Here is a 24,074-nt window from a genome sequence, read left to right as displayed (position 1 = left end):
AGGATTTGGAGATACTTACGATGCATCAGGAGAGTAATCCTGACTATTGGCAGCATATCAGTAATTGGGAAACCCTTGGAAAATAGGAAAAGCTGCCCTTGCACAACATCAGTTCTCCTTCTGGAGTTTTTGGCTTTGCTTTTTGCAGGTTTCATAGCTACTCTATGATGTCTGTCTTTTTCATAACATTTGCCTGCTATGCAATCTTATGTAAACCACCCAGAGAGCTTCGGCTATAGAAATGCAATAAATAAAAAATAATGATGATGTAGCACAATAAAAACATCATTTTTATGCCCCCCCCCACTGTAAAGGCTTTTCCTGCACAACCCACAACACCTATTCATCTGGAACTTGGCAGGGTTTATCCCCTCAGAAGGGGCAACTGTCCCTGAAAATTTCATCCAGTTCTACCTAGAAATTAAAAAGTATCAGTTGTTCAGGTTGGGTGTTTTTTTAAAAAAAATCAAAATGCAAAGTTGCCTAGCACCTATTTGACTAAAAGTTGGCAAGCTTCATCTCTAGGAATTGATAAATTCTCCAATGTTCCATTCTCACTCTGATTATTATTATTATTATTATAATTATTATTATTATTTTGTCCACAAACCTCAACTTGTACAAAAACCCAGCTGGGAACCCTTACAGAAATCAAGATGTGTGCAAAATTGCAGCTGTAAATAGTGCAACTTGAGTAAAACTACTGTACTTTCACCACTCTCTTTGCAATACAGTTTTGGGGCTGGATTATGGAAGGTGTCAGTGGGAGCTGGTGGCTCTGACGTCAGTGGGGTGCTGAATCCGCTCCAGGTTTCAATCAACTCTAAGTTCTTCCAGAGAAGATTCATCGCCCCACAGACATCGCAGCCTCCAGCTTCCACTGGAGAATGTACTTCACTTTCAAGGGAGAATATTGTAAATGGAAGGCTTACAGGGGGCTGATCTACACCAAGCAGCAAATAACACTTTTAAAACGGTATGAAAACTGTATTTGTAATGTGTCCTGGGCCTGAACAGTTGTCATAACCATTATAGACCGTTATAAGCAGTAGTGTAGATCCTGCCAGGGTCATTCCTTTTCCCAATGAAACAACGAAGGTGAAAGCTGTACAGCAGATCTCTCTCAAAAGAGATTTCTTGGGACTTCATGAAACTACAATTTCCAGGATTCAGGCAGTGACATCCCCAATGCAATGCCCTTCAGCTGTTTTAGACTACAACTCCCATTATCCCTGACCATTCACCATCACAGCTAGGACTGATGGGAGTTATAATCCAAAACAGCTGAAGGGCACCACATTGGGGAAGGCAGGTTAAACCAATAAATATAGCCCACTCATAGCAGAAGTCTGTCCACAGGAAATACGCACAGTGAGGCACAGACACACACACACACACACACACACACACACACACACACACCTATTCATTTCCACCTCTAAAAACACACAGAGAATGACATTTAAAGTTCCTGAGGAAATGTGTCAGCTTCAGTGTTAGGGGAAGGGAAAACAGTAAACCATGAATCAATTCAACATGTTGTCCGGTCAATAGTATTTTGGGGAAAGAAAGGAGGCACCCACTCAGATGTCTTGGAGAGCGGCAAAGTGGGAGCCCGTGCTGCACCTACCCTGTCTAGCCCTACTTTCAGTTTTCAGCCACACGGGCAAGGAGAGACGGCCAGTAAAGTAAGCACAGGAGGGAGGATGCCCTCAAGCTTATCCATAGGAACATAAGAAGCTGCCTTATACTGGGTCAGACCTTTGGTCCATCTAGCCCAGTAATGTCGACACTGACTGGTAGCAGCTCTTCAGGGTTTCAGCCAGGAATTCTTCCAGCCCTACCTGGAGATGCCAGGGATTGAACCTGGGACCTTCTGCATGCAAAGCAGAGGCTCTGCCACTGATCAATAGCCCTTCCAGGGCCACAGGAGTGCCTGCCCAGGCTCCAGCACACCAAAAGGAGAGCATCCAAAGTGCTTCTTGTGACATATGCCTGCCCCGCTGATCTCTACTCTCCAGTTCCCGGCAATAAAACATCCCCAACTGGGTGCCCTCCAGATGTGTAGGACCACAACTCCCATTACCCCCAAGCCAGCTGCAGAACAGTGGCCATGAGAGTAAACACAGCCAATGGTTGAAATCTGCCCTCCACCACAAGTGACTCTATACTACTCTCAGCTGAAAAAGGCGGGGCAGCCTATTAAAAGGATGATCGGGATTTTGGAGATAACGCATTTCTGAACGTCCAAAAGCTTTTGTGTTCCTTCAATTAATGCACTTACCAGTAGTGAGGTTGTTGTAATTCATTAGCACATGAAAAACAGTTCTCACTAGATTCAGTCCATCATCAAGTTGCTAATCACAAATTCCAGAGTGCAGGACATGGACTAATGGGCTCACGTTACAGGAAGCCAGATTCTGGCTGGACATCAGGAAAAAATTCCTGACTGTTAGAGCAGTACAACAATGGAACCAACTACCTAGGGAGGTCGTGGCCTCTTCCACACTAGAGGCCTTCAAGAGGCAGCTGGACAACCATCTGTCAGGAATGCTTTAAGGTGGATGCCTGCGTTCAGCAGGGGGTTGGACTCGATGACCTTATGGGACCCTTCCAACTCTACTATTCTATGATTCTATGAAAACACAGAACCTGACCCTATTTTTCATTTTATTTTTAGCATCCCAAAGTATTAGTATAAACATGGCATGGTCAGAACAAAAGCATGTTTAAGGAACAAAACCCCAAACATTTCACACCTCTGGATGGAGTGAAGCATTCTTCCCGGACAAAGAGAAAAGACTCATCATCATCCATGTTGATGCAAACAAGTCCTGTATTATTCTGCAGACTGGGTCCCAAGAGGGTTGGACAATGTGCTTTTCTTAAGACCCCACCATCTCAGGAGGACTGGAGGGCTCTGGAGATGCTACCACAGTGGCACTAATTGGCACCATTGTTAGTAGCCTTGTCAGGGAAGCCAAGTATAGGATGGACAAGGGATTTCAGAAAGCTTCTTCGTCCCTACAGACTAAGGCAAGAGAGACTGAAACAGCAATTGTGTGGCCAGTTCAATGCAAGCACAACAGTGTTTTTCATGGAGCACAGGAAAAAGAAATGACAAGTGTCCTACGGCCAAACTGATTAACTGTTGAGTTCTTTCCAGCTGGAACCTCGGCTTGACATCCTCTTTACTCATCCTGTGTGTTTTGGAAGACGAGCGTGTGAGAGACAGCATGATTCCATGACCCTGAGAATGTTATATCTTTGCAATCTTCAGAGCGCCTTTTTGTTTTTAATCACTGAGTTTACTTACCACAACAGCAAGGTTGACTATCGTGAAGGTGTCATTTTCTGGTCCAATTGACATATCTGGCTCAAAGCGAGCGATATTTGGCTGGAAGTAAGACACCGTGGAGTCAGGATGTTCGGTAATGCTTTCTTTGGGTAAATAGCGCACCCTTTGAAAAAGGAAGACATCCCAAGTCAATGTTAAAAGGTGAAGAGAAAGTATGATCATTAGGACTGGAGCACCACCACAGCCTGCTGAATTGATATCCCTTGTAAAACCATAAGTTTATTGCCTTTTAGCCATAGGCCATTGCAAAACAACAAAACATAAACACATCCATCGGGACAGAAGCAGATATAAACAAGGTGGGAGAAATTACACATTCCATATAAAAGCACTCACATTTAGGAATACACCTTAAAACATTCATGTTTAAAATACACCTTATATCTTAAGAAAATTACTCACTGAGTCTGACAGTGGAATCACCGCCAGTATGACCACTAAGACAGGAATAAGAGAAAATAAAATGTTCCGTTCAAAAATGCTCAAATTTAAAAAGTAGCTTAAAACTCGATAAAATTACTCTGGAAAGCTAGAGCTTTTCCCGCCCCGGTGATGGAATGAGACATTTTAAAGTGCAAGTGTTCATCATGAAGTTCCCATAGCCTGTCATTCCCTCTTGGAGGGATCCTTTTCAGAGGATTCCTCCAAGGGTGGGGACATGGCAGGGCCATTCCCGAGTACAATCCAAAAATACAAGCAGCTGTGTAGATCCATATCAACCAAACAGTGTCATCTTCACCAGGAGTAGGGCTTTCGTAAAGCTAATGGTGTTCCATTGCCCATACAACTGAAATCGCTCACAACAGTATACTGTTGCTTGAAAAATCCATTCCCCTCCTCCTTCAGATACTGTGAGAATTGCAGCTAAGCCTAAAAGAAACAAGGAAGTCTGTGTGTGGGGGGGGGGGAAATAACATTGTCACCCCACTTATCAAAAGTCCTGATACTCTGCCCCTATTAGGGATGTCTATGGCTGTGGAATTCGGCTCTTTGGGGGCTTGACAGATTCCCAGCGAGCACTTGACTCAGCTCACATTTGCGGGCAAAGCTGTGGGGCTTTTCCTAGAATTCGGGAACTTTTGTTATTTGTTATTGCTGTTGTTTACATGAATAGAAACGTGCATGAATTGAGGGTGCAATTTGCATGGCTCATGAAAATTTCAGCCATGAATCATGTACTTTGTGCAAATTGGGGCTGCAATTTGCACAAATTTATGGCGAAACAATTTTTTTTTGTTTATTCGTTCAGTCGTTTCCGACTCTTCGTAACTTCATGGACCAGCCCACGCCAGAGCTTTCTGTCGGCTGTTGCCACCCCTAGCTCCCCCAAGGTCAAGTCTGTCACCTCCAGAATATCATCCATCCATCTTGCCCTTGGTCGGCCCCTCTTCCTTTTGCCTTCCACTTTCCCTAGCATCAGCCTCTTCTCCAGGGTATCCTGTCTTCTCATTATGTGGCCAAAGTACTTCAGTTTTGCCTTTAATACCATTCCCTCAAGTGAGCAGTCTGGCTTTATTTCCTGGAGTATGGACTGGTTTGATCTTCTTACGGCCCTGCAATTTGTGCAAATTTCTATTTCGTAAATTTAGAAGTCTCAGAAAAATCCATGAGGTGGAAGATTGAAACTGGCAGCTCGTTGGAAAATGAACCAAAGTCCAAGCTGAAGAAAGCTCAGTGAGATCCTCCCTCCGCCCCGATGGATTCCTCCAACATTCCTGTGAGCTTCACTACGTCACTGCCCCCACAAATAATTAGGGTGCTTCTATATGTAGTTTTGGGTTATTCACTTTTCCAAAGTGCATCATACACGTACAGGCAGGAGTGTTCAAAAAAGGATTGACTACATCACCAGCAAACGGTGGCCCAACGACTGCTTTTTGCTTTTGTTTTTTTCGGGGGTCATTGAAAACACCTTTGTTAGTAGCACCGAACAGCAGATACTGAAAAGAGCTGATTAACTTTTTGATAGACTTTGCACAACCCAGTGCAAGACAGGCACTTTCAAACATGTTTCTATTGATTTCAACAGAAGAGCTCTAAACTAAGACCCCCCCAATCCTCTCCGCTCCCGATCCACAAATTGCGGATCGGGCCCACTCCGCCCCGCCTTGATCCACCTAGGGTCCGCTCCGCTGCGGAGTTCTGGCTCCAAATCGGAGCTCTGCAGCGGTGGGGGACGGTGCCAGGTAAGGCCCCCCTCCTCCCCGTTACCTGTGTCCGTCCCTGCCCATCCCAGCTTCACTAGAGCCCACGGCTCAACCAGGAACTGTAGGCCCCGCTTGCGGCCTACACTTCCTGGTTGAGCCACGGGCTCTAGTGAAGCTGGCGACGTGCGACGGATGCAGGTAAGACCCCCCTCCCCCTTACCTGGCTCTGCCACCATCGCCATACGGGCAGCGGTGGCATCAGGGCCAGGTAAAAAAAACCTCCCTCCTCCCCCTTCCTGCATCCATCCGCGGACCCGTGGCTGCAGTTGCGGCCTTGTCTTCCTGTTTGAGTCCTCGGGCTCAGTTGAAGCAGCTGTGGAACTGCTGATGGATGCAGGTAAGATCCCCCTCCCCCTTGCCCCCTTACCTGGCTCTGCCGCTGTTGCCGCATGGGCGGCAGTGACAGCGGCAGGGCCAAGTAAACCCCCCTTACTATTTTTGCGGAGCTCCAGATTGAGGCAAAGCATCCTCCTTCACCTCAATCTGTTCCGCAACGCTCCACTGCTCCCCCGATCCTCTTCGCCTCCACCTTAAGGGGAGGCGAAGCCCCCTGATCTGCTTCTGCTTCTCTGGTCCAAGGAGAAGCGGAGCACAGCCCTACTCTAAACACATGTTTAATACTCCCAATGAAACCAAGGAGAAGCAAAAGTGTTTAACATGGGCTCGGCAAACTAGCCACACACATTTTCCCTATATTGGAAAGTAGGGATGTTGCAGGCACCCAACTGGGTCCCAGGATCCAACAGACTCCCCTGTGTCCTCCCCTCTTGACCCAGCTTGCTGGATGTGGTGCATTCACAGGCCCACACTTCGTGTGCCTGCATGGCCCAACAAGCACCTGCTAATCATCCACTCCTGTCTGGAGCCTCCATTGCCGCAGACAATGAAGGTGATGCAAATTACATCTTTTCCCAATTGCATTCATTGTGGCCATAAATGCTCCATTTACGCAAGATTAAAGGTTGGAATGGAGTGTTCACACCTTTAATCTTGCGTAAATGAGGTCTTTACGGGCACCATTTGTGCATCGGGGGAAATACACAATTTCTGGGGCCTCCATGGTTGCGCACAATAGGGGCTCTGGATGAGGGCAGATGGGCTCGCAACTTCATTGGGCGCTCGCCGAACCACAAAGAAGCTTGCTGGGCAAGCGTCTGATGATTTGGACATGGGTGAGTCCATCCATTCCTACTGGAAACCATTTTCCAAATACCAAAATAAAATTTGAATGCAAGGATTTTAGAGTTTAACAGCAGAAGCTTTAAGCTGAAAGATGCAGGCATTTGGGATCTTTTGGTCCCTCCCCCTTTTTGCCTGTGGCCTCACCCTCTTACGCCTTCAGCCCCGCCTACCACTAGAATGCCCCTCCCCCAAATGCTTCTTCAAAATAGAATTTGGCCCTCGGGCTGAAAGTGGTTCTGCATCTCTGGTTTTAACCATCATGATGCATCCCTTTACTCATCTTCCACACTGGGAACAAGTGCAACACGTGTTCAGAATGGCTCAGCCCCAACTTCCAATAGGCAATACTTTGTGGGACTATGTGGCTCACTGACCTAAAGGGCACCATTGGTAGATCAGCATTTTGTTTAGATAGACCTCTTTAAGATTGGGAATTGATACAGAAGAGAAGCAGGTGAGGAACCTCATGCCCATGGGCCAAATCCAGTCCTCCTGGGGTCACACATATGGTCCTCAGGGATTCCCCAGTTGCTCCCCCTTGCCCTGCCCCCTGCCCGCCATCACTGATCGCTTGGTGGTTTGGGGCTGCTCTGCAATTCCCTCACCACATTCTAAAATGTTGGAATGCCCCACTCAATGCAGCCCCCCAAACTTCTGTGAAATTGAATTTAGCCCTTGGGCTAAAAGAGGTTCCCCATTCCTGATATAAAGGTTCAGAGCAACAAAAAGCAGCCTTCCGAACCTAGCGCATTCCAGATATTTTGCACTACATCTCCCAGCATTCCTGACTATAGGCTATGCTGGGTGGGAAAGCTGGGAGTTGAAGTCCAAAACATCTGGAGGGTACCAGGCTGGGGAATGGTGAACTCAAATGTAGCTGAAATGAAAATGGTGGCCGGGGGAGCGGTCACTATTAAGTCTTTATGTTAGTCTGCCCACCAGCCCTTTCACAAATCTACAGGACAGGATTAATCCACAGGATCTTGCTTACCTGTAAGTGTAAGGGCCTTTCTGCTTGAGTATTGGACGTGATGCATTCTCCATTACTGCCTCTGGATTTTGTACATCAAAGAACCAAAACTGCCTATAGACCGGGCTCCCTGGCACAACCCAGTTCTCATATGCGATTGTACCATTTTCAATTACTGTTTCCTGCAAAAAATAATAATAATGGGGGGATATTTTCTAGTTTCTTTTCAAAATAAACTCCTGCACATCTCAATACGTTTTAGACAAATGTTGAACTTTTTAAAACAACAGCAAACCAATTGCAAAGACCTAAGGTCTGTGTTCTAGTTTTAGAAACCCTTTCTCAAAGTGATCCTAGCCAAAAGAATATTTCCTGAAAAACACCATTGGTCGTAATGTTTCATTTATTGGTGAAGCTTGAACTGGACACCATTTTATTCCACAACAGGGATGTCATGAGCGCCTGACTCAGTCCGGGAGTCCACCCGACTTCCCCATATCCACTTCCCTGGACCCAGTCAGGTGCCATGGCGCGTTTGTGGACCTGTGCTCTAAGCGCCCGCAAGGGCTTGGCAGCCATCTGCAATGGAGGCTCCAGAAATGACATATTCCCGTTGTATAAGCATAAAGAATAATTTTAAATTCTAGGTCAGCATGTACAAACCCGTGAATACTACTATTCTGTCTAATTGCACAAGCCAGGGGTTCCAATGGGGAAAGCGGACATCCTTGCCCAGGACCTCGCCCAAGCATGAAAAAAGCCGACAACCAACCATTGGTCATAACTCTTGCTCTTGGAGTCAAATATAGAATTCTAACCCACTTCAACAATTCTACTGACTCAGTGTAGTAGAAAGCATAAACTTCCAATGTATTTTGTTGAAGGCCTTCTCAGCATCCAGAGAGACAATGACCACCTGGTCCATTCTTTCTCTATTTAAAGTTATCAAATCCAGTGTCAGGTATAGGTACAAGGCCAGCCTTGTACCTAGTAGGTAGATTTATTAGGAAATAGTTTGAGAATGTCAGATGTCTCTGCAAGCTTATCTCTGTAAGAAGTTCCCCTGGGATCTAGCTTGCTTCCTCCCTGTTGCAGCCTTGAAGCTGCTGGTTCACTAGGAAATTCAAAGTGTTTGGAAAGGAAGGGGCCACTCTTGGAAGGTGTCACTCAGATTGTAGCATCATCAAAGTGGGTTGTACTGTCCCACCCTGTTGGCACATGGGCATGGTGTACAGGTCAGAGGACCTGTCTGTCAAGTGGCTTTGAATAAGCCTTAAATGCTGGTGCGAAGCTGAAAAGGATTTGTTCATCTCTCGACGCAACACCTGACCTCCCTCCTGCTTTGGATTCCATCTCCGATTAGGACTTTGAAAGCACTCTGCACATGGACACTTTGCTATTTGGACTTTGAATATCTAAGAACTGTGCCATGAAAAGTAGTGAGGCTTTTCATAGACTTGGACTCGCATTTGCTGTGGATTGTGTGTGTGGCCTGGACTCAGGTGGCCAGAGAGCTTCCCTGGAGCTAACGTTATGTGCAGGGGAGTTCCTGGGCCTGAGATGTTACCTTCCCTGGGGTCATGGTAACCAAGGTCAGCTCAGTTGCTGCAGGCTTAGATTGACTGGTGCATGACTTATCTTCTCTGCCCGGTTCTGGTGGCTCAGAACAACCTCTCGCTGGGTGTGGTTTTTTTAGGCGATTGGCCATGTCCCTTGAAGTGGCAGTGTACACAGCATCTGGAGAAGCTCAAATCGGATGGTAGCATACCCTAAATGCCCTCCCCGAGTGATTGCCTTAAGGATCATATCAGAAAAGGATCCAAAAGCTTTCTAACCATCATTCCACTTTAAGTGGTGTTGTGTGGAGAATGTAAGCACACTGTTTACCATGTGACTTCCTCAATAAAAAAAGTCTCACTGATGCGAGTGTCCCATGTCAGCACATGTGAATGCCAGAGGGAACAGGCATGAACATGACATCCACAACTAATCTCAAGTTATCACCCCCCCCCACCCCGTATGTTCTTAATAAATCCTACTTAATCTGGACCAACCAATATTGCAATGACTATCTCCACTCGGCATCAATTCAGACTTGGACCAATTAATTGAGAAACTGGAAAGTTTATTACAACATTGTATAAATGATGGCTGTAAAGGCCCCATTTTCACAAGAGTAAAGCTGCAAATGCTCCATTCACTCCTTTACTCTTGTGTAAATGGGGCATTTATGGCTGCATTTAAACAAGGAGGGAAATGTGTAATTTCCCAAGCCTCCATGGTGGCGCCTAATGGAGGTCCGGAAATGGTGCATTCCCCCCCCCCCCGTTGCCTTGTGGGTTTTGAAGGCTTGAGAGCCAGCGGGGGCAGGAGGTGTTGCTGCTGTGCACCCAATGCTTGTCCTTTTCTCCTTGCAAGAAGGAAAGAACAAATGTTTGGCACATGGTGATGACGACGCCAGCGGACATCATTGGCAGCTTGGACTCTTACATTAAGGGAATGCTCCTTTATACAACAGTCCCTTTCCAGAAGAGACCACAAATGGTGGCAGCTTGTGAAGAGGGCAGCCTTATTGGATGTTTGATGAGCAGCCCAGAGGTTTTCACAGTTCAACAAGCAGGACCGGGCGGCTCAAAGAGCACATGGCCCATTCTGCCATGCCTGGAAAAGCCTGGGCATGAGGAGGGTTTTGTGGGCGGAGTAAGAGGGAGACGTTGGCATCCTGCATTGGCAGGATTTCACGCCACTAGGGCTGGGAGGGGTTTCGGCACGATAAAAGCCATGCCCTCACCCCTCAAAGCCCTCTTGCTTCTGCGGCTCCCTCCCTCCCTCCCTGTAGACAGTGTGAGCTTGCTGGTTGCTATTAGGGGGCCGAGTAGGAATTTTTTGCTCTCGTTCTGAGTTGGACGCGAGTTGTTTCACCTACTCCACACTGTAAGACAGTCTGGGAGCATAACTTGGTCAATTTGGCTGCAAGCTAATCTGGTCACTTAATTATGGCAGGTAGGAAGGGCATCCAGAGGGAATTTAATGGTGAGTGTTCAAGGCACTGTTACAGTGATAGGTGATTCCCGAGGGCTCCCAGTGTTGAGCCTCGTGGCCAGGCTGGGGGATAAGGACCACCTTTGAGGCCGACCTCGCTCACCCACCTTGTGCCTGAGGGCAGGGGTTGGGGGTGACAAGGGAAGGTTTCCCTACCCCACGTAGGGGATGGACAGCTGGGCGGCGAAATAGAGCGCCACCCGCTGGGCCAGGAACACTCGCCCTTCACATAGAGAGGCCTATGAGCAGGCCTGGCTGGATGCCCTTTAGGAACCCCCTTTGCAGATCTTGAATAAAAGTGGCCCAGTTTAATTCCAACATTTGTGTCGTCTCTTATTTCTTGCGTCTGCTCCACAAGACAAGCCATGCTCAGTGGAATTCGCCCATCCCTAGTCTGGATCCACAACAATATGAATGTGTGGGAAAGGCACAAAGAGGAGATTTCTCAAGAATCCAAATAAACATCTAATGAAGCGAACAAAAACATCCCACATACTCTAATAAGAAATACCAACACTGAGCATTTCAGATTTGACTTAGACTGCACTGGACATAGTTCTTCAGAATATGATGCCAAGTTAAGGCAGAGAGACACTACTCAATCCTGTGATGCAATGAATTTTTAATTTTACAGAAAATGATGTGCATTTAATCATACATTGGGAATGGGTCCAAGACACTGCTGGCTCCTCTCCCACATGTACTTAGATTCACCTATATGGGACAACCAATTGCACCAGACACAAACACATTTAGCTCGGTCCAGGCTGTTAGTCACACGTTAGCCACACTGAAAGCAATGGGGAAGTCAGTCATTATTCACTTAATCCCAATTGATTTCAGTAGGACCAAAAATTTAAAAAATCTAGCTTGCTCCCTTGCCAACTCTCAGATTTTGTATTGTATCGTATCATCTGTATTTTATTTTTTGGTATTTTAGGGTTTTAAACTCCAGAGAGTTTCAGCTATTGGTACGTCTAAACATCTAATAAATCAATTAACAAATGTTTGATGATTTGTAAAGAGGAATTAAATTCTCATAGTCTTTTGTTCCATTGTCCACTCATTGATGGAATCAGATTTTTTAAAAAAAGTTTTAATGGAAATTCAGAAGCATTTTTGTGCACATTTCTCCCAATATGTGCATTTTGCCTAATATGCTCAGTAAACAATTTTCCTAATGTAATGCATTTTAAATATTATTTCCCCTAATAGACCTTTTTAGTATGCATTTTTTGGACTGGAGAACTCCATCACAAGCTTCAGAGAAGAGTGAATTTCAGATAACTGAGTTTTAGTTCACATGGTCCTTTAAAAGTGAAAAATTAAGTATGTTAACATTAACAGTGTGAACTGAATGAACTTCTCCCTGTCTCTAACAGGATCTTACTGAACTTCTCTAGTAAATTCTTTGGAGGCGGCAATGGATTCGCTGGTCCATTTACTCTCTTGCAGCAAAAGCGCTGACTCAGTCAGTTATCTGCAGCCTGAGAAAAGCAGGCACTCCAGGGAAAAGATCAGGGTACTTTCATGAGAGGCTTTGGAGATGGCTCTGTTTTCAAAAGTAGGAGAAAGTTTGTTTCATTATTGACAAGGCCTTCCCCACATGAGTTATGAAACACAACAACACTGACAGAAAGTGGCTGGTGGTGCTATCATTACACAACTGCCAGCTTCTTTCCTTCGATTGCTCATCCAACATCTTTCCTTCTGTTGTGCATAAACAGGATGAAGCAACTCTTGAGTGGGAAGTCAGCCTGTTCTGTGCACATTTAACAGAGTCACTGGGACAACTGCAAAGGGAGTTCTACATTCAAAACTCTGACTTTGGCAAACAGCTAGAAGGGTGGCCACGCAGCAAAGGAAGCTGTGGCAGACACGTCGATACTTGCCTTCCAGATTGTATCTGAAATGCACATCACAAGCCAACGAGATGGGTGGCGCTCACCACACTTACGGGAAATTTAAGAGGACGTCATCAGACCATTTATTTAGAAGATCAGACATCGTTTATAGTTGATTTACCACTTTGGGCTGGAGGCGTGAGCTGAGGTGAAATAAGTGGTCTCTTAAGAAAGAAAAGATTCTGAGCTTCGTCAGATGTGCATTTTATCGCATGCTTGCGACTGGCCACTCACGGTTCTTCGTGGGGCATTTCGACGATGCAGGATCCCTCCTGCTCATCTCCCACTCCTTCTGCTCTCTTTTTTTTTGTCACAAAATGAGCCTCATCAAATTTGGAGGGTTTTTTTTGGGGGGGGCATAACAAAACATTTCACCATTTCTTGCCATGTGCAGGGCCATGTGGTCGTTGAATGTGCCATGTGGTCGTTGCTTGCTTCCTCTTTCTTCCCCGTGTGAAGTAAGAGGAAACTGCTTGTCTCTCTTGTAGGACAGAAGCAAGAGGCAAAGTGGCAGTATGGAAATGTGATCCCACCACCGGTCTGATGATCCTCTCTGACACATAGGAAACAAGCCTGTGCAAGGAGAAGAAGAGCTTTCTCTTCCTCACTCCCTCTGTGCAGGGATTTCTTTAACGATTTGCAGAAAGGTGAAGGGGCAGTCACTGAGGAGACCTGCAATACCACGTGGCAAAATTGTGCCTCAACTGCAGCACCTCTGGTGGTCTTCTCATGGGCACACAGGGATGGTTCCTACGCATCCCACCCCTCTGTTGCCAGCACCATAAATCTGCCACAGTCCAACTGTAGTAAGAATAAGAAAGGAACGGGGAAAGGCAATATAGTCCTTGCAATTCCTGGCAACGAGGAGTCTCACATTCTTTTGCAAGATCAATTATTTCCATATGGGAAGGAAAGAACAGACAAGAGAAGGTTATTTTCCCCCACTTGGAAGTCACTTGCTTAAGAGTCACTTATGCATCACTAAAATAGCACCAGTAATCACTGCTACTGTTTCAAACAAACATTCCTGTGGTTCCGCTATATGTTGTCATTCTCTCACACGTGCGAGTGTTGTAAAGGCACTGGAATTCTCCAAGAGAAAGGAAATGGGGAGCACATTCCCTGCCACTGTCGTTCAGCTGAAATGCTCCTCAAAGCTAGAGACCGGGTTCATTTTTAAAAAAATCAATCGAGGAAAACACTTTGGGTCTGCTTTTCATTTACACAATACTACCAGTCAGAAGCAACTCTGTTTTATTATACCTCTATTTAATACCCTGCAAACTGTGCAAGCAGAGGCTACTGAACCATCTTCAAGGTGGAATTTTAGAATGCTTTTAGGATGTTTTAATCATGTATTCTATGTTTTTAATCAGTTTTTATGTGTTTTATATTCGCTGTTGTTCCCTGCCTCGATCCAAGTGGAGAGGCGGGTAAGAAATAATAATAATAATAACAACAACAACAACAACAACAACAACAGGAGGAGGAGGAGGAGGGCTTTCTCCGCTGTGGCACCCCGGCTGTGGAATGAGCTCCCCAGAGAGGTCCGCCTGGTGCCTACACCGTACTCCAGCTGAAGACCTTTTTATTCACTCGGTATTTTAACACTTAATTTTAACTTAAATTTAAATTTTACTGTTCTAATTCTGTATTTTAAGCTTATATCAATTTCTGCTGCATGGTTTTATTCTGGTTGTGCTTTTTATACTGTATTTGTGTTTTTAGAGTGTTGGTTGTTTTATTATGGTTTTCATTTTTGTGAACCACCCAGAGAGCTTTGGCTATTGGGTGGTATAAAAATGTAATAAATAATAATAATAATAATAAGAAGAAGAAGAAGAAGAAGAAGAAGACGAAGAAGAAGGAAATCCCCACAAAAGCGTATTGCAGCAGTCAAGATGGAAGAGAAACAATGCGTGAAAGAAGTACAAAAGGCCTATCAAATCAATAAAACGCAACCCAACCCCAGTCAGTACCTGTGCAGAATCCAGACTCCAGTCACTATTACATGTCTTATACAAACACACCACACACAATTATCATTCACTTAAGAAGTTCAGTTCTACTGCCCGGTAGCAAAACACACACACACACACACACACACACCTCATACCAACATGCAACATCAAACACTGAAACTGGTCAACCCTTTAGTTGTAGTCCTTGTTTGCTCTTCTCAAGGCATGCCACGGGTTGCATGGGCTGATCTTGCAGAAGGTGAATGGGAATGGATGCTTTCCCTATGAACTCACTTAATCAAGTGATGAGGGATAACTGCAGTGCAATTCCTTTGGCCTGGGATCTCACACACACGCACGGATTTCGTGTGGGAGTTAAAGCAAGCAACCATAGAAGGATTTGGGATGTGGAGCAGCAGAAGAGAATAATAGGGCATTGAACAGACCGTACTTGGAAGATGATAAAGGTAGCTTTTCCTCCAGAGAGATATTGATCAAGCAACATGGCAACAATTTTCCAGCTCCTTTAGCCCCATAAATGTTCTGCTCTACTGTTGGCAGTAGTCATGTTCTTAACTTAAGCAGAGCTAAAGCATTTAGTATTTTCTGCAAATGTTTTTACCAGTGATGGTTGTTTATTTTCCTTTTAAGTTTTAATCTGTTCAGTTATCCTCATTTGCCTTCAGCATCAGCAGGTAGCCAAATCAGATTGCTCTGTATAGCAGGGGTGGGGGGGATCTTCCCATTGACTGCATGATCTGATGGGATAGTGTTTCTATGGAGATGAAATGAAGCAGCGGCATCAACCATGGACAAAACTCAAGATTTAAGGGAATACTTGCCCAAAGGATGTACTAGTGGCAGAGATTTCCCCCATTACCTAGTTTTGACCTAAAGATAGGAGTGGGAGATATTCAGACCTGCCGGTTCAACTCAGGCAAGAATGGCTTGGGAAAGTGATCACCCATAGCAATACACTGACATCAATACACTGATACACTTTAATGTATTAAAGCCACTGGCATCACCAGATCCAAACTATTGGGCATGGGTCTGGGCCTATCACTGACCCATTTGATTTCCTCTGGTAAAGAGCGAGGGGAAGAGAAAATGCAACCAACTGCAGGGGTTTGGGGAGAAAGCAGAAAATTGAGAGCCAGTGTAGTGTAGTGGCTAGACTGGTGGGGAGATCTACACTACTGCTATTAAAGCGCTTTAAAGCACTTTGAAAACATTTTGAAACCTGTATATGCAGTGTGTCCTGAGCCCCAACAGTTGTCAAAACTGTTATAAAGCACTTTAAAGCAGTAGTGTAGATCCCCCCCGGGAGTCAGGAGATCCGGGTTCTAGTCCCCACTTGGCCATGGAAACCCTCTGGGTGACTCTGGGCCAGTCACAGGCTCTCAGCCCAACCTACCTCACAGGGTTGTTGTTGTGAGGATAACATGGAGAGGAGGAGGATTATGTACGCTGCCTTGGGTTCCTTGGAGGAAAAAAGGTGGGATATAAATGTAATAAATAATTAAATAATAAATAATAATAAATAAAATTGGTGCAGTGGAGGGCCCAAGGTGGTGTAGGGGGCCCAGGAGGACATCTTGCCAAGAGCCCCCTCAACCCTGGCAGTGACACTGGTTAAAGCCGAGGCCAAAAGAAGCAAATGCTGGAGACTTAACCGGAGGACACTCATCCACAATTGCATTCCCTAGGACTAGGAATGCAACAGCTTTTCTTTTATCAGGAGTTTTATGCCGCTGGAATCCATTTTAGCTGTAAGAGTCACCAGTTGTGCTCATATTGACACGAGTTGACCCTGACACCTCATGCCAGGGTTGTGTCAGCTACAGAGGCTTCCCCACCCCCTCCAACTGAACCAACGAGTTCATGGGATTACAAAAGTCCCAGTTTCATAATGGCTCGCAATCATTTTATTTATTCTAGCCAAGGACAAACTCAGGCCACTTTTCTAAGCAGTAGATAGCAGTGCAGGAAAGAAACTGCTCTGAAGAGACGCTGTCTTTCTAGGCCAGGCGACGCTTCTCGGATTTGTGGTTTGAGAAGATGACCTGAGGGAGATCTGGGTAGTAATTCTCATTGAGTCTCGTTTAATTTTTAAGTGTCCCACTCTAACAGTACTGATCTAGTAACTATAGTGACTAATCACCCCTGGTCAGTCACAAGCAAGCTAGACCAGTCTTTCCCAACAGGATGCCCTCCAGACGTGTGGGACTGCTGGCTGAGGATTGTGGGATCCGCCAACACATCTGGAGGGCACCAGGCTAAGGAAAGTTTGGCTAAGTCATCTTAGGCAAGCTATGATTTTATCAGAACAGAGATAGAAGGGCTGCAGGTGAGTCCCTGCCCTCCACTGCCTTTGCCACAATTGTGAAAGATGGAGGAATACTTTCAGCATGCATTCCAGGGCAATTTGGATTTCAGAGACTGAATCTTACACTTGGTGCTTGGGCATTGGACTGCCATTTCAGAATTAGAGGTTCAAAAGACATGGCAGAAATCCAAAATTGGCCTCCTTTTGCAAAACAGTTTCAAAAAGACACCCTTTGGTTTATCCAGCTACATGGACTTTATGCCCCTTTTCACCCAGGATTTTTCTCCCCTGCTTCTAAAATCAGCTTATTCCAGCTCCTTAAATATTATCTCAGCCCTCAAAAGCTGGACTTCTTTTACATTTATATTGCACCTTTTCCCCTCCAAGGAACCCTAAAGTATGCTGCAGACTAAAATGGCTTCCTCTTCTTCCTATCCATTTTATCCACACAACAATCCTGTGAAGTATGTTAGGCTGAGAGTCACCCAGAAAATGTAATGGCCAAGTGCAAACTAGAACCCAGATCTCCCAAGTATCAGTCCAATGTTCTAAACACTACTCTGGTGTTGCAAACCAATACTTATTGGGTCAATTAACCCAGTCACAAAACAATTAATTATGTCCAGCCAGATTCTGGCTGGACATGACGAAAAACTTCCTGTTAGAGCAGTACGACAATGGAACGAGTTACCTAGGGAGGTTGTGGGCTCTCCCACACTAGAGGCCTTCAAGAGGCAGCTGGACAACCATCTGTCAGGGATGCTTTAAGGCGGATTCCTGCATAGAGCAGGGGGTTGGCCTCGATGGCCTTATATGTAGGCCCCTTCCAACTCTACTATTCTATGATTCTATGAAAGCTTAATTTCAGTACATTCCCTTGAAATAATGGAGACACAGGCATGGCTCACTTCCTTGGATTGTCCTCTATCTTGGTAACATTGAACTGGAAATTTAATTGCGCTCATTGTTAAAAGATTCTTTGTTTTGAACCAAAGCTTTTACTTAGAATTCCTAAGTTGCTGGTGTCATGTCTAGCCCTGCTCCCCCTGGGTTGGAAGAAGGTGTTTCAGGTGATCAATCAGAACCAGATTCTGAAGTAGAGGAGTTGGTACCAGAAACAGGACAGCCTATACCAGTGGAGGAGAAAGCTCTCACGGGCTCTTCACCAGCTGGGAATGAACCCTCTCCAGAGCTTATCTCATCAAGGGCAAATAATACATATTCAGTGGGAAGCCAACATTCTTCCAAGGGAGAGAGCATGGACATGTTAGCCAATCCTAGAGTACGCTGCAAACTAAAACGGGTGGAGCTAAAGGAAAGCAAGAGAAAGTTGGCCAAGCTGGCATCCCATCAGAAGTTGCCTCAGAACTAGTCTCTCTGAACTTAACATGTCTTGGGAAAGGGCTTTCCATTCTTCTTGGAAAGACAATTATCTCACTTAGTTTGCATAGTTTTGCCTAAGGGGAAGTTCCTAGAGATTAGTCTCTCTTCAGGTGGGAAGAGATATTTATTGTTTGAATAAAGCTTTGTGGGTTACTTAGCAGGCTTCGTTATTGTTTCCCAAGAAGGCAGGAGGTTTTGAGAAACACGGCAGCTATATTAAATTTGTTTGGACATAGTCATGCAATGGTTCAGAAGATTACCAGGGTGTGTGAGGATCCAAATCAAGAATCCAGTGAGGTTCCTCAGAGTAAGAATGAAAGCAGGGTACTCAAATTTATATACAGCACGATAATCGCACATTACGGAGCAACATAAGCAAAGAGTCCCTGCCCCAAGTAGCTAACAATCTCTAGTGAGACAGTTGAAAAGGCAATGAGGCATCCACACAGAAATAGCAGAAAGGCAGTTAAAGATGCAGAACTAAATAAAATTGGGAGAGAAGGTTTGATTCATCAGTAACACTGGGGTTCATCAGCATAGAAGTGGTCCATAGAGTCAAAGGGCTCAGTGAGGTTACTCAAGGACAGGGTGGGGACAGAAATAGAGGACTGGACCAAACTGAACAGGAAGGAAGTTCATTTGAGAAGGGAAAGGCAGAATAGGAGGTCCTCAAGAGAAAACCGAAGTAACAGCAGTTAAGTTATGGGGCCGTGATACGGTTGGTCCTAACCCTAAAGGGAAAGGTGAAGATTTTTTTTTTATCCTCCCAAGCATTTTAAGAACTTTTTAAAAAGTACTTTTAGTACTCTGTTCTGCTACTGGTTTTAATTTGGTTTTATGTGACAAAATTCATTGCTGCTGGGTGTTTTTTAAAAAATAATCTGTGCTGTTAGCCCCCTTCCTTGTTTTAATGTTTGCATTTTATGTTTTTAATGTATTACCCATAGGACCCTTGTTATTGAGCAGTTTAAAAATACTGTAAACAAATCAATCAACCCCCTCCAAACTCTGGCCTCCTTCCCACGCCCACCCATGCTGGATAGACCACAGCTTCCATTGGATACATCAGGGTAGGCAACATGCCCCCCCCCCTTCTGCCAGCCATTTTTGTGCTGCTCTCCTTCTCTCCCCCTGCCAATGTTGTCACGGTGGCAAAACAAACAAAATAAACCACAATTTCCCTTTAGGCCAAAGCATGCAAGGAGCTTGCAAGTTGTTGGCAAGAGGAATCATTCTTTGGGAAGGCTTCCAGGAGCGTGATTCTACATCCCAACAAGACGTGCACACCATATGCCGTTTTAAAGGGAAATCACAGCTTTTTTTTGCTGCTGCACCACTGAATTTCAGCAGGAAAACTGGCAGCAATTTGGGCATAAGCAGGGAGAGGTGCAGCCCCTGGGGGAAAGGGGTTCTTGTGGGGGGGATTGTCCCCCTCTCGGACCCATTGAAGGAGCAAAACCATAGCTCAGTTTTTGTATACCGTATCCTACAAATATTGAAAAGAGAGGCCTTCAATCAAACTATCAGTGTACTTGCAAAGGATTCAAGACACTCCTTGTAAAACACAATTTAATCAGCAGTATTTGGCAACACATCAAAAGCACTTTCCAAGAGACTGCTCAAAAAAGTCAAATAATCAGCGAAGATCTGTACACTGCAGCAATTCACTTTTGAGCTGAAAACCACACACCCGAACTTTGAAAGAGTACTCATCATGTGGGCCACAGGAAATATTTAAAAAGCTAAGGAATTTGACCCACCTTCAAAAATATTTTCTTTTAATTACACAATTTTGAAACTCTGACTACTGCGTGATATAATATCAGGACACGTTCTCTTTTAATTACACAACTTTGAAACTCTGGCTACTGCATTATATAATATCAGGACATGTTCTCAAAATTGGAATTGCCCTTTCATTCTTGGGAGGGACCATAGCTCAGTGGTAAAACATCTGCTTAGCATGCAAAAGGTCCTGGATTCAACCCCCAGCATTTCCAGGTATGGCTGGAAATATTCCTGCCTGAAACCCTTGTTTCCAGTCAGTGTCAACGATATTGGGCTAGATGGACCAATGGACTGACTCATTGTAAGGCACTTTGCTACGTGCCTAATCCTCTAGCACTCAGATTACTCTCTCTTTTTTTCCAGATCAGCGGGCGAAGATGAGGGATTGGGAGCTGATCAACTACTGGGCACTAGCCTCTCCCATTTAGAGAGAGTATGCCTGGAGAAAGGGAAGCAGCGTTGCAAGCAGAGGCCCCACCCATGACCTACATGTGTTCATAGATTGTGTAAACAGACTCAGTTTATACAATCATCTTATCCATGTGATTGGGCTCCCTGATATTATTTATTTTGCAAGGATTCTAGCTGCATTTATGGAGGCTGCACACATACGTTTTAATGCATGTGCAGGATCCGTTGAGTCGGTCAAACAGCATGGGGATTTGGGCTGAGCCTACCGCTGAGACTGCTCCCCATGGATTTCTTCATTTTGATGAAAAGGGCAGCTTTTTCTACTTATTGTGGCCCCCTCTAAGGCTTTCTGCTCATGGCAATTTGGTTGTACCAACCCCATTTGCCACAACAGAACCTCACATTTTATACTGTACTAGAACCCCATATCCAGTTGCAGAATAGATGTGCAGAATGTCTTGATCTGTCCATGATACAAATTCTAAATCAGTGAGAGGCAACAGTGGTCATTCAGAAGTTTTGGCCTACAACTCCCAGCTACCCTAGCCAGCAGAGCCAATAGTGAGGAATCCTGGGAGCAGTGGTCTTCCATATGTTTTGGCCTACAAATTGTCCCTCCTCATCCCAGTCCTAAGTGGACAACCCCAGGCTTTGTAGTAGTAGAGCAGGAAATACATGTGTCTCGTTGACTCTTGAATGGCAGCTCTTGAGCCTACAAAGGTTTTTGGAATAAGCAGTGGCCGGAATAATTGGTTGAGAAGCCACTAAACAGTTAATGCATGTAGGAAGAAGGACTTCAGATGCACGTGTTTCATCTCCCTCTTCATTTGTAGCCTACTCTGTGCTAGTTTGGGTTTCACTTCTGCCTGCTTACTTTGCCTACTTTAGTTGTAACAAGAAAATGCCTGATATTGTTAAGTAAAACGTCCCATTTAAAGCTTTCTGTCGTAATCATCTTAAGTGTGGTTGGACGTAACACGCATGGCAACGAGGTGTCCATGGATTTTGCTCAGCATCCTCCCCAAGATGTCAATGAAGGAGGCAGTAGTGGCAGCCACTTGGGTGGAAACTGCACCCAGATGTTCAAGTCCAGGACAAAGGAGAAGCATCCAGCATGCAGAAAGGAGAAGTAAGGGAGGATACTGCTGAAGAAGCAACTGCTAAAGAAATGTGGGCAACACTGAAAGGAGGAGCATTCCAGGTTGCCAAAGAACTGAACAGCAAGGAGGAGAGAGAAAGAGAATGAGCAGATTCAGTCCAAAGAGAGCAGACCACACAGACCTGGGGCAGAGATAGAAAAGAGAAAGCTATTAAGGCCTGGAAATGGGCAAGAGGTCAGTCAATACTCCACTTTTGGGTACCCATGGCCATCTTGCAAGGAGGTACACCTGAACTATGGGGCCTTCTCTCCCCCTTTCCCCTCCACCATTGCTCTGCAGGTATCACTTAGGATGGGGAGAACATTAATGCATACATAAAGGTAGGGGTGTGCACGGACCCCCCGATCCACTTCTCTTCCAGATCTGCAACTTCCGGATCGGGTCCGCTCCATTCTGCCTATAGTCTGCTCCGCTTCGCTGCGAAGCTCCGGATCCGCTTCCCCCCCCCCATAGGCTTGCATTGAAATCCAAAAAACCCTACAACTTTTTTTCTGTTAAAGTTAGAAAACTCAAACTCGGCACCATGATAGCTTATCCATGTATACACATGCATGCCAAGACTCAAGCAAATCCAAGTATCCCTGATTTTCGCGGAATTTTTGAAAATCGGACACCCCATTTTCAGACATGGGATTTACTCTGACATTTTGACAGATAAAAACTTGGAAGCATGCACCCTCGCAGATGCCATCTAGATCCACATTTATTGCAAGTTTCAAGCAAATCCCATCATCCCCTGATTTTTGGAGGGGCTTTAACCTCTAACGCATCACCCGTAACCCCAATTCACACCCCTTTCCATATCTCCGTCAATTTTCATGTCAGAAACCTCATATTAGGCACCATGACACCTCATGGATGTATACACATGCATGCCAAGCCTCAAGCAAATCCAAGCCTCCCCTGATTTTGGGGGAATTTTTGAAAATCGGACACCCCATTTTCAGACATGGGATTTGCTCTGACATTTTGACAGATAAAAAAATTTGACACAGGCACCCTCACAGGTGCCATCTAGATCCACATTCATGGCAAGTTTCAAGCAAATCCCATCATCCCCTGATTTTTGGCAGGGCTTTAACCTTTTAACTCACCCCAAATCAAGTCCCATGCTAGAACTATGTCAATTTTCATGTTAGAAACCTCAAACTCGGCACCCTGATAGATTATCCATGTATACACATGCATGCCAAGACTCAAGCTAATCCAATCCTCCCCTGATTTTGGGGGAATTTTTGAAAACCGGACACCCCAGTATCTCAGGGATTTAAAGCTGCAGACAGCTCAATGGGGCCATTTCAAAGGAAATCCCGACATGCCATGAATTGGGGAGAAGATAAACCTATATGAATCTTCTTCCACACTTGAAAAAATTGATTTGGAACTTCAAAAAGTCTAAGTGAGTGCAGGAAGGACTTATCCCCTGAGTCAAAGCAAGACACACACAAACCATCCCTGCGAGGCAGGCAGGGGAGGAGGGAGGGAAGGCAGGCAGGCAGCAGACATTTCTGGGGGCGCAAGGTAGTGCGGCAAGGATGGCTTGTTTCTTTCTAAGCCAGCAGTAACGCATTGCAAACCAACCCTGCGAGTCGGGTGCAAGGAGTGAGCAAAGGATGGCTTGTTTCTTTCTAAGCCAGCAGTAACGCATTGCAAACCAACCCTGCGAGGCGGGCGCAAGGAGTGAGCAAAGGATGGCTTGTTTCTTTCTAAGCCAGCAGTAACACATTGCAAACCATCCCTGCGAGGCGGTCACAGAGGAGGAGGACAGGTGGGCAGACAGCCAGGCAGAGATATGCCATAGATCTAGTATGGGGGAGTCAGTCCCGGTAGATGCCCCACCACAGCAGCACCCCGGGGGGAAGGCAGGCAGGCAGCAGTGTGTGTCTCCTCTGCAAGTAGCAACAGCCACCGTTTTGTTGCCAGCCTGGCCTCCCATTTCTGAAAGTTTTCTTCCCTCATGGAAGAGGCTTCCATTATTCTGTCTCATTCTCAGAATGCTTTTTAATTCATGTTTGAGCTCACCTAACCATTGCAAGGATGCTGGGTATTGTTTTCTTTCTACTGCACATTTCCCCTTTGCTCAGCCAGCCTCCCAGGCTGCCTGCATTTCATCCAAAAAAGCAGCTACATGATCGGAATTACCTCATGATGTCTTTCCCTAGGCTTTAATTGAACTGTGGGAAGCCAAGGACGCAACAGGCTGCTGGAGAGACGCTTGTACAATGAAAAACAGGACACTTGAGCTTACCCCTTGGCTACCTCCTGTGTAAGGTAAGTACAAAAAACCAAACCCAAGTCATGAAAATGTTCTTCACCCTTGAATTTCTTTACAAAAGCATTTTATTTATTTTTTTGCTCTTAAAATGGAACAAGAATGGT

General features: G+C 45.3%; 1 protein-coding gene across 6 annotated transcripts in view; it reads right to left on the bottom strand.

The window, feature by feature from the left end:
• CD36 (CD36 molecule (CD36 blood group)) overlaps nucleotides 1-24,074 on the bottom strand; it is a 94,060-nt gene that overhangs the window by 32,046 nt on the left and 37,940 nt on the right. For all 6 annotated transcript variants that reach the window (XM_063134214.1, XM_063134215.1, XM_063134219.1 and 3 more), the window contains exons 3-4: nucleotides 7,739-7,899; nucleotides 3,317-3,461 (exon numbers count right to left, since the gene is read on the bottom strand). In XM_063134214.1, the coding sequence (XP_062990284.1) occupies nucleotides 3,317-3,461; nucleotides 7,739-7,899 (306 nt within the window). The remainder of the gene's footprint in view (nucleotides 1-3,316; nucleotides 3,462-7,738; nucleotides 7,900-24,074) is intronic.

Source organism: Elgaria multicarinata, chromosome 9 (genome assembly GCF_023053635.1).
Source record: "Elgaria multicarinata webbii isolate HBS135686 ecotype San Diego chromosome 9, rElgMul1.1.pri, whole genome shotgun sequence".
Taxonomy (NCBI): Eukaryota; Metazoa; Chordata; class Lepidosauria; order Squamata; family Anguidae; genus Elgaria; species Elgaria multicarinata.
Note: the sequence above shows the minus strand (reverse complement) of the source record. Positions and strands in the feature narration are given on the sequence as shown.